Raw genomic sequence first — 9344 nt, 5'->3', positions numbered from 1 at the left:
CCAATGATCACAATTAGCAGGACTAGCTTCGCTGGTGTTTTACATTCCCGGTGAAGGTCCTCACAGGTAGGTAAAAACAAGCAGCTGCTAACTCCAGGAGAACCAGAGAAAATAAAGAAGACACGCCAGAGTAGTTTTAGCAGAAACAGACCTATTAATGAACCAAGTAAATCTAAATAAGGAAACCTGAAATTAACTTTCATTATAAAGAATAGCTGTCTTTCGTCTGATTTGAGAAACCACTTAATCCCAACACCACACACGCCTCTGCCTTCAGTGAAAGCAGGAAATCTATTTCTCACAGATCCAGTTTTTTTGAATGTAACTATGACTTGAATCATGAAATCCTCTCCATTTTCCTTGTTTGATCAAGAATGCTACAATTTCCAGTCTGCTTGGATGATTCAGCTGTTCTGTCGCTCCAAACCTGTGGGACAAGAATATTATTGTTTTGAACTGACTGAAACCCCTTGGTTTTTTTGACATTGAAATAAATTTGAATCTCACTTTAAACATTTCTATTATTTTCAGTCATTAGTTTTTAGAGAATTTTCAGACACATCAAGACATGAGAGAGTGAGAGGAAGGAGGGCGGAGGAGATGACCTATAGTGACCTTTGTATATGTCCAGCTTCACATCGTCATCGCAATATTGAACAGTGTTATTGCACATGGCAAATTTTCCTCATATGGTGCAGAACTACTGGAAACCAGACTAAGAGATGACATGGATTTGTTCTTTTCCCTGAGAGTTGTTTGCTTTGCTCACACTGCAAAGACGTTTTCTTGCTTCCTGGTCTGATAACAGTTTTACAGACAGCAGTTTTAAATGGTCGTCTCTGAGGCTGAATGCTTTGTGGGTTGCAGGGATTCTTGTTGCAGTGTGTCAGTTGACCAGGAGGAAACATTAGTTGTAAAGCTGCTCTCTTAATACATCTGTGGGACTGATGCTCATATTCAGCTTTTTCCTTCATATGTTCTTATCATTTAAAAACACCAGAGAAGAAGCAGGTCGTCCTTCATGCTGAGCTACATTTAAACGTTTTTCTCCCACCACTTTTGTTTTGTCAGAATGATAAAGACAAATTGATCACACAAATTCAATAAGCTGAACTGTCCAGAAAAATGAAGTCATTGTTACTGGAACTCATCACAAACTGTAAATGAAGAGAGTTCAAGTCCAGCTGTTCATTCAAACAGTGATTTTACCTTTTTACTTTCTTTCATTGATTCAGTATCTGGTGTCTGTTAATAAAACCAGCACTGACAATATGATTTTAACATGTGATACTGTCTTAACACATGGTTGTATTAGTTTCCAACAATGACTTTGATGCCAATAGAAAGAAAATTAGTAGTTTACAGGAACAAAAAGTAACAGAGAACAAAAAACTGTCTCACGTTTGTGTCAGTGGTGATCCGTCCACCCATTCCCATGTGTATCCTCGGTTTTTCGTCGTTGATCTTAGACCAATCCAGGACTCTCCATTGTTGTTCAGCTTTGTGACAAACTCCTGACAGTTGACAAGAGACAAAAATCATTTCTCTGTTTATAATTCTGTTGTAGTAATGTCACCTTGTAGACCAACATTTAACAGTTAACTTTTCATTTCATTAAAATGTGTCTTAAAAGGAAAATAAAGATGTTTTCAGGCCTTCCAGCCATTTAGAGTTGTTTTCATTGATATTTAGAGTCATTGCATTTCTTTTTTTTCTCCAATTTCTCTGCCCCTTTGGATTCTATTTATCTGGAAATCTATGAATCAATAGAGTTCAGTAATTTCTCTGATATCTTCGAACAACAACTTCACTAGATGAAAGAACAGAGGACCTTCTGGTTGTACAGGTTCTTCAATGTTCATCCATGTTTGTTCAAGTCTTCAATTTCCATCAAAACAATAAAACCAGTCTGTGCTTTTCTCTCAGACAAGACATTTTGAAAATGTCTTTCTGCTAGTAGTTTTAGCAGAAACAGACTCATTAATGAACCAAGTGAACCTAAATAAGGATAAGCTGAAATTTATTTTTATTATATATACAGTTTAATGAATACAACTACTCCTTAACATAGATGTTTATCCAGGCAAATACATCCATCCAAGTCAAGACAGGAAGCAGGTCACTAGCTGTTACATGTACAATCACACACACGTTAACAAACACACTGACCTGTTCCTCTCTGCTGTTTATGATCACCAGATCAGCTCCTCTGTGCTGACAGTCTTTCCTGCTGTCATCCCAACTTTTCATCTCAGTGGATTTAAAGTAACAACTGCATCCAAATCTCTTCCATCCTTCAGGACAGCATTTCACTTATTGTCAAACAAGTGTTTAAAGACAGAATTCAGGTCAGTCAGAGTAACATTGATAAGACTTGTAATGTCATTGTTAAGTTTCTGACTGCCACCTTTCACTTTCAGCTCGTTTACTTTATAAGTACTATTGATTTTCACTCAGGTTTTGTAGCTTGTGTAAGTGATAGTCTCTAACAGAGAAATCCTCATAGAAAAACAGTCCAACACCATGAAAAAATCAGAAGGAAAAGTAGAGACATGGTTAAGTGGAATCATGTGAATTGGTATAATACTGGTATTTGCTGTTTTGAAACTTTTCTCACCTTTAAGTTCTTCCTTCATCATCTTTACTTCATCATGTAACTGGCTGTGATTATTACTCAGTGTTTCATAGCTGCTCTGTAACTGAGTGAAGTTGACTGGGAGAGATAAAACAGGCAAACAATATAAAGAGTGTGAAGTTGGATCATGTGTAATATGGTATTTGCTTGTTCATTTAAAAAACTTTCATAGCTTATTTTTGCCAACAATATGAAAATATATTTTGGTCTTTGCTTGTTTGTTCAAAAACATTTCTTACCTGCCATTTGGTCCCCGAGCTGCTTTACCATAGTCTGTATCTGAGTGTTGACTAACATATCTGCTGACAACACAAGAAAACAAGAAACAGACCTGTAACTTGCTCTTACACTGAGGGCAGAATGAAGTTACTTCTTTTGCGTGGTTAAATATCATTACACTTGGAATACAAACTTGAATTTAGTTATATGTGTTACCCACTGTCCTTCACCTGTGTGTTGAGCTCACTCACATGGATTAACAGATTTTTAAAATGACATGAATATGTACGAGAACCAAAAGGGAAATCAACAGTATCATGTCATTCTGTTTTTCGACAGGTTGAAGTACAGACCAATCTGCCTCCCATTCATTTCATCCTGACAGCAGTCAGACTTTTAGCAGTGGCACACTGTTACACTGTTGTACTTTACTTATCATCATATTTATTTTCTGTTTTGCCCTTGCACAATAACAGTCTATACTTCTTTCTTTCTTTTCTTTTTTTTTTTGCATGTGTCCAATCTCCAGTTCAATATCTTAGTGCAATGCTACACACCGTGTGTGGATACCACAGCAGGTCGTATCTGTATCAAGTGTATTAAGTTTTTGTTACAAACACCGTGTTGCATTAAATAGGGTTACGAAACACTGGGAACTACTTTTTTGTAAATTAGCAACATTTTGATGGAAAGGTTTCATCAGTTTGCTTCATAGACATACAGTAGCTGTACCAAGTTGTCACAAAAATGCATTGTGTGAACTGGTTTAGAATTTGCTGCTGAGTAGTTTCTCAGAGGTATTTGTATTTTATCTTACAACATATGGACAGGATGATGATCCCAGCTGTCACCAGAAGGCTCAGCACTCCAAGACACAATGCAGCAGCTGTGAAAGGCCTCTCTTGGACCGGTGCGTGGTTCTGAGTGTGTGGTCCTACAGAGGCAAAGCACACAGAGCAGGTGTATTAACAGAGAGTGACATGGGTGTTGTTCTCATAGTTCTTATTACCCATAATTCTCCACTGTTATAATTACATTTTACCCACTAGCATCATATTTGAGATCTGTGGTTGTGGTGGCATCTGTACACAACTTAATAACAGAGTCTTGCAGGGACATTAGGAATCAGTGATCTGACGGATTTTAAACATAGTACTTGAACACACATGTTGCCTTATGTCACCCCCCTGTATCTCTTTGTCTTGACTCTGTATTGCTAATGAAACCCAACAGACCCTGTCATGCTAGACTTCTCTTCTTCCTGTCATGTGTCTGCTCTTTGTGGTTTGCTGCTGTTCTCTGTCTTAAAGCTGTTTAAACAACTTTTTAAGAAAAAAGCAGCAACAGAACTCAGTCCTCTACCCGGAGTGCTCTGGTACTGTACATTCTGTCAGCAAACAAAATGTCAAAAAGGAGTTAACAGGACACCCACACACAAACTAGTAAGCATTATTATTTATATTATTGATTTGTCGTTATTTTTCACTTACCTCCATCCTGTGACTGGAAATCAGTGGGATCATCCCTGATACATTCTGCACTCTTGTAGATATCCACCTCCCTTTCCTCCCACTCTGCTCCGTCTTCCTTCACCTTTCTGTTGTACCTCACCTTCGTTGATAAATCTGGTACGGCATAAATGTCTGAGGACATCTTGAGGAGACTGAGACAATTGAAGAGTAGCTGCACTGTGTTGATTCGTTACGATGCTGCTGTGAAACTGTAATGTGTTCTAATATACTATCCTCTTGGTAGATATAAATTCAATAACGTACAGGAATATACGTATGCTGCTGTCAGGGTTTCTTTCCAGCTGCCTTAGAGAACATTGAGGAAGTAGCAACAAGAAACTAACACACACACACACACACACCCACACCCCTTTTCTTCATTTGACTGTTAGCTAAAAAAAAAAAACCTTGTACCTCCAGTTTGGTGGTTTTCTATACTTCAGCAAGGTCACTGCAATTCGTGGAACCATTTAGACAAACTATGAATATGTGGAAGTAAAACTGACAATAAATGACTTTAGAGATACAAGATTGTCTCTCAGCAACAACACCAGCATGTGTTGTTAACAGACGCCCAACGTACACACAGATACTGACACTCACATGGGCCCACACACCCATACACACTTAAATGCTCCCACACACACACAACGAATGAATGAGTTTGTCCAGAACAGGAAATGCTTCTTCCTCATTATTTTTAAGTTGCTTTACCGAGAAACTGTTTGATGAAGTTAAGATTTGACACTTGATGAGTTAAAGCAGATATCGATATCTTGCTTTGGATCAAGGTATTAGACCATCCATCTGTCAATCCATGGTTTAACAACAACATACCCTCACTAACGTAGGGCAGATTGCCATGAACATGTTCATGGACAAGCTCCTTCACGCACAGTGGATGAACCTTGTTCTCTTTAGACACTTTATGACCTTTCCTCTAGCGTTAGTCTTGGGACAAACTGTTTGAATTTAGTTTCATTACTGTTAAAGCTCTGAGAAGAGCAGAGAGTCTAGATCTGTTTCTTCTAACATGTTATTTTGTAATGTCATGATCATTTTGCACTTGTGAATAATGCAGTACACCTGGTTATCTCATGTTAGCTTTTATTGTGTACAGTAGCTTTTAAGGGAGGGGGGAGATCAGGGAAATGACATGCAGAGAGGATCTTTGACCAGATTCATTACATCACAGTTACATGGCACAAGACTGCAAGATCACCAGGAAACTCTCAGATCTCAGATCTGTTTCTCACAGATCCATTGTTTGGATCCGTTCTTGGCGTGCATCAATCCTTGGACGTCCATATAGGCTGTGGACCTGTCAACAGGGATTACGTTCACTCCTACCTGCCAGGCTCTGAACAACAAGAACCACATTGTTATGGTTACAAGCCACAAACACAATGGATTGTTGCTATGAGATCATTCATGCAGGTCTTGTGCTGGGAAACTCATAACAAAGTGAATTCTGGACTCTCAATCTAATTGAGCTTCATATTTAGTTTCTTGTTGTCTTTCAGCTGGTGTGCACGCTACAGAAGAGCTTCTGAAATTAAAATGAGATTGTTTTAATTCCAAAGTATTTTTTTTTAGTCTGAACAGTTTGTTTATTTATCTTCCGTTTGTTTGTTTGCTTTCACCATGTTGTGCTTGCAGTGAAGACGGCAGCCTAGAGGAGGATTAATATGAACATGTTGATGCCCTCATGTGGTGGGACAGTAGACTGCGACCTCATTCCTGAGCTGTCGTGAGCCTAGCGCAGCACCTTCAACCTTTGACCTCTTGAATATAGAATTCATGTTCAGAATGTGGCGACATAAATCCTTTGAAATTCAATTCCTCAGATTTTCATTACATAGAGTGATTCAGGAAAAATAAAAAGCGTACGCATTAAAAGCAAAGTAATGTTCATCTGAGCCCAACAGCTGCACACCACACACATCAATGCTGTTTTGGTCTAATTTAAAACTGTGGGTTGAATTGGTCACTTATCTGAAGTCTGAGTCCTGATTTAATTCAGTCAAGATATTCCCATGTATTTGAAAACATAATACTTGATAAAAATATGAATTACTCACAGATATTCTGGTAGCGATCCATCAACCCACTTCCACTGCCATTCCTCCAGCCACACCTTTCTTTTCTCTGACTGCAGACCGATCCATGAAGCTCCGTGTTTGTTCATCTTCATGACAAATTCCTGACAATTTGTCAAAACAGCAGATAATTATTCCTCTGTTCACACACCGGTGTTTCTCTGGTTGTAAATGTATGTTTCATGTTTTGACCATCTCTGAAGAAAAGAAATCCTCCATGATGACATACAAATGAGAAATGCCACAATGAGAAGTAATGTACTTTTATTAGTCAAGGACAACAAACACTGGCATTGCAGTGATAAATATGTTCCTCTGAAGCCCCATGTTAACAATTAAAAAACAAAAGTCACATACAGAAACCCTGAGAGGCATTTTTTTCAATCTGGATTTTAAGTGTTTTTGTAATACCTGTTTTGGCTGCAGGAGGCTGAAGTATCACTACCCAAGTCAAAATAGGACTAAAAGATTTTGATTTCAGTGATTTTTAGTTTCTCTACAAACACAAACAGTGTGTACATGTACAAAAACATATCACATTCAACTAAAATACAAGCTCCTGCACAAAAACACTGACATACTGCACATGCACAGACTTACACATCAAAGCACAAACAAACATATGAACCCCTTGCAGTGGCTGTTTAGGCCCTATTTCCTCTGGATTTTACAAGCCTCTGTCTAATGCTTAATAACTTCTCATGTAAACGTCACAGAGCCGTGGTTAATGGCTGGAATTAACTGAGAGACACTCACCTGCTCTTCTTTGCTGTTTATTATCACCAGATCAGCTCCTATGCTCTGACAGTCCTTCCTGCTGTCGTTCCAGTTTTTCATGTCAGTGGATTTGTAGTAACAACTGGATCGAAACCGCTTCCATCCTGCAACTTATTGCCAGTCAGGTGTTTTAGTGACAGATTTCAAATCATTTAATGGTGAAAATGAATAAGACTTAAAGTCTGGCGTTTCTTTTAAAACCTTCCTCACCTGTCATATTCCCCTGTGCCTGGCAGTTTTCTTTGAGCATGGTGTCCAACCTGACCTGCAGCTCGTTATTAGTGACCTGCAGCTCGTTATTAGTGGCTTCGACCACGTCTTTTTCCTCAATGATTTGCATATCTGGTGAAAAAAAAAAAAATAAAATAGAGACACAGCAGTAATGTAAAATACACCCAACTGATCAAGCTGACTCAAGATACGACATGAAAATAAAGGCGAGGTCCTCACAGAGCTTGGACAGGACAATACACCCCACTAATAGCAGGATACACAGTAGACCCAGGATCAGTGCAGCAGCTCTGAAAGGGTTTCGTTGGACAGCTGGAGGAGGCTTTTGAGTGTGTGCTCCTACACAGTCAGGGTACATAGAGAACACATTTTGATTAAACATGTTTAAGAAAGCTGGTGAGGTTTTTCTTCCTTTAGCTCGGATCCTCTGAACAGACAAGAGCAAAGACGTCTGATGTTAGAGGTGAGAGCGTTACTATGTGAGCTGAGAGCAAGCTAACTTTATGTGCTAACAGTGCTCTGTGTTAGCAGTTAGTGCACAAGGAATCATTTTACATTTAAGAGTTTGAAATTAGCCACAGCGATAAACGCTCTGTGCATCAAATGAGTTCCATGTTGAACTGCAATGTGACTATGAAATAATATAAAATTCACTTCAACAAAAGATGACACATAAATGTAATAAAAAAAATAAATCACAACCGTAAAACACTACTGAAATGACTTTTTGTCACCGTGAATATTCAACAGACTCGAGGACAAGATTACAGTACGATACATAAAGGACACAGTATCAAATCATGTTTCCACTATTTTATCTCCAAATATAATTTATAGCTAAGCCCCGAATTTGAACACCCACACACACTTATTTCTACAGTATTTTAATACCGTACCTCTATCCTGCGTGGAAAGATAAACGTGATGCTCCGTGGAATTGTTCTGACCATCATAGATGTCGACCAGTCTCTCCACTCTCTCTCCTCTGTCCTCTCGGATTCCTTTGCTGTATCTCACATCCATGGTCAAACTTGGTTCTTCATAAATGTTCAAAGACATTTTAAAGTAAAAACTCTCTGTGTCTTTTATAACCGTCTCGGTTTAATGATTATTTGCCCCCGACTGCTGGGGTATTGCTGTATTTCTCTGGCACCTGGAGCTGTCTTGATTGTTGATATTGTCATTTGTAGTTCTAAATCATAAATATAAACCTTCACTCTATTCTGTTGCTGCTGTTGGTGTTTTCTCTCAAGGCTTCTCTGCATCTGTTTTTCTGTATGTCCTGGCCAACTACCAACAGGAAGTGGTAAGGAAGTGTTAGCAGGAAAACACACAAGCATACTGCCATAATTTCATCAGTGTACACTAAAAACCTCATAGATTATTTTAAAAAAAAATGTTTTCAATCTTCATTGGATTTTTGCAACCTTTTTATCAAATATACAAACACATGGATGTTTGATTTCTGTTTTGTTTTTTAGTATTGATACAGCAATATACATGTACGAGAGCTGTGTTTTTAAGCCGAGTTGTGATAAGTTATCTATGCTACGCCATAGCACTTAAAGGTGTCAGCAGAATTCCGATAATAAAGTTAAAATGTCAGCACCAACGTGAGCAGCTAAATACTATCAAGATGTCCTGGTTGGTTGTTTTTAAATCCCACCGTTTCATCGTACAACTGAAGCAACATATTCTGCCACTAAAACCTTTGTGACATATTCTGTCATCATCAATCCATCTTGTAAAGCTATCAGTGTTACGTCCTACATGCAGATGAAATGGAGTCTCAGGAAGTCAGATATGATCATAAGCTTTTCATAGCTGACAACGAGGAAGCTTCAGGCAAGCTTCGCGACGGTGGATGTTTTC

General features: G+C 38.5%; 2 protein-coding genes across 3 annotated transcripts in view; one reads left to right on the top strand and one right to left on the bottom strand.

The window, feature by feature from the left end:
• LOC111230650 (collagen alpha-1(XIV) chain-like) overlaps positions 1-9344 on the top strand; it is a 170546-nt gene that overhangs the window by 140934 nt on the left and 20268 nt on the right. The window lies entirely within an intron of this gene.
• LOC111230629 (C-type lectin domain family 4 member A-like) lies at positions 5456-8806 on the bottom strand. Of its 2 annotated transcripts, none has more exons than XM_022757414.1 (6): positions 8369-8806; positions 7692-7811; positions 7452-7583; positions 7221-7351; positions 6447-6568; positions 5456-5725 (listed from the first exon to the last, which is right to left on the bottom strand). In XM_022757414.1, the coding sequence occupies exons 1-6, from the start codon at positions 8529-8531 to the stop codon at positions 5605-5607; spliced, it is 789 nt and encodes a 262-aa protein (XP_022613135.1). In that variant the 5' UTR covers positions 8532-8806; the 3' UTR covers positions 5456-5604. The 2 variants fall into 2 exon arrangements, with proteins under 2 accessions (XP_022613135.1, XP_022613136.1); XM_022757415.1 differs by having other exon boundaries at positions 7221-7345.

The sequence above is a fragment of the Seriola dumerili genome, unplaced genomic scaffold (genome assembly GCF_002260705.1).
Source record: "Seriola dumerili isolate Sdu_G_001 unplaced genomic scaffold, Sdu_1.0 BDQW01000276.1, whole genome shotgun sequence".
NCBI lineage: Eukaryota > Metazoa > Chordata > Actinopteri > Carangiformes > Carangidae > Seriola > Seriola dumerili.
The sequence above is the reverse complement of the archived record's forward strand: the minus strand, read 5'-3'. Positions and strand labels throughout refer to the sequence as shown.

Bases quoted from the DNA above. Each gene is read 5' to 3' on its own strand.
- LOC111230629 (XM_022757414.1), bottom strand. From the start codon at position 8,531: ATGTCTTTGAACATTTATGAAGAACCAAGTTTGACCATGGATGTGAGA. The intron at 7,812-8,368 runs GTACGGTATTAA...CTGACTGTGTAG, and splicing joins TCTTTCCACGCAGGATAGAG to GAGCACACACTCAAAAGCCT. The intron at 5,726-6,446 runs GTGAGTAATTCA...CTTGTTGTTCAG, and splicing joins GGATCGCTACCAGAATATCT to AGCCTGGCAGGTAGGAGTGA.